Raw genomic sequence first — 1035 nt, forward strand, 5'->3', positions numbered from 1 at the left:
GCAGAAAAATTCCCTGCCAAAAGAGACCATGATGGGGAAAGTGCCTCTATTCTGGTAGTCCTGAGCTGAGGGTAACGTATGCAGTTACTCAGTGAGGACAGAAATGTACGCACTGATCAGGATGGAGAGCCCTGACAGAACAGCTGCCGTGACCCGTCCTGTCCCCACTTTCTGGAGGGGGGAAGGAAATAAAAGACCATTTAGTCTTGTTAGGGACACAGAAGCTACGCTGCATGTCAAATGGAGTTCTCACTGCAGAGCTCAGGACCCCCGAGGTGGTTCGAAGAGACCATTGCCACAGTACTTCAACCTAGTATCATTCCCCAGGCTTACTTTGCTGAACTGTTCAGGTTACAATTTCTAACGCACATTAAAGAACAGCTAGCACGAGGTGAACAACAGCAAAGGGCAAGGCTTGTCCCAGTTAAAGCCTGGCAAAGGAAACAGATCGTAGAAGGTATTGAGCATCCACTTCTTTTAAAACAATGAGATCTTAACAAGCTTCAGGATAAAACTTTTTTAAAAACAAGGAATAAATTCTTCACTGTGGGCTAGAGCTTAGTAAGAAACTCCCTCTGGGAAGGTTATTACACTGTTGTTTTCTGCCAGACTTCTTGCATTTTCTTCAAAAGCAGTTGGTGCACCTGGCTGCTGCTGTCACCGGCTTGTCGGGGGTCAGAGAGAAGAGGACGCGGGGCAGGCAGCTGCCGGCTTTTGCGAGTACCTGGGGGAGCGAAAACGCAAACTGGTAAGCGTGAAACGCCTACCAACCCTGCCCATCGCTGCGGTTGTAGCTGGCAAAATTGAGAAGTACGGTTTTCTTAGAGCTCCGCTTCGGACTCGGGGCAGAAGGGGGGGGGGCGAGTAAATTTTCTTCTAACCCATGCCAGGTTAACACCAACGCTAATTACAGCGTGTCCATTACAAGCGCGGGCGCCTCGTTCCGCTCCGCTCCGCACCGCACCGTGAGGGACCAGCCCGGCACCCCCCCACCCCGGCGGGCTGCCGTACCCACTTCGGCGTGCCCGGGGGCTG

The 1035-nt window shown here is 52.1% G+C and overlaps 1 protein-coding gene across 1 annotated transcript in view; it reads left to right on the forward strand.

Annotated features, from left to right (window-relative positions):
* Positions 1-240: 240 nt before the first annotated feature.
* AGPAT5 (1-acylglycerol-3-phosphate O-acyltransferase 5) overlaps positions 241-1035 on the forward strand; it is a 61464-nt gene continuing 60669 nt past the window's right edge. Inside the window, exons 1-2 of the mRNA XM_010561098.1 lie at positions 241-457; positions 633-810. Coding sequence (XP_010559400.1) covers positions 241-457; positions 633-810 — 395 coding nt within the window. The remainder of the gene's footprint in view (positions 458-632; positions 811-1035) is intronic.

Source organism: Haliaeetus leucocephalus, unplaced genomic scaffold, assembly GCF_000737465.1.
Source record: "Haliaeetus leucocephalus isolate CR32 unplaced genomic scaffold, Haliaeetus_leucocephalus-4.0 Scaffold141, whole genome shotgun sequence".
Taxonomy (NCBI): domain Eukaryota; kingdom Metazoa; phylum Chordata; class Aves; order Accipitriformes; family Accipitridae; genus Haliaeetus; species Haliaeetus leucocephalus.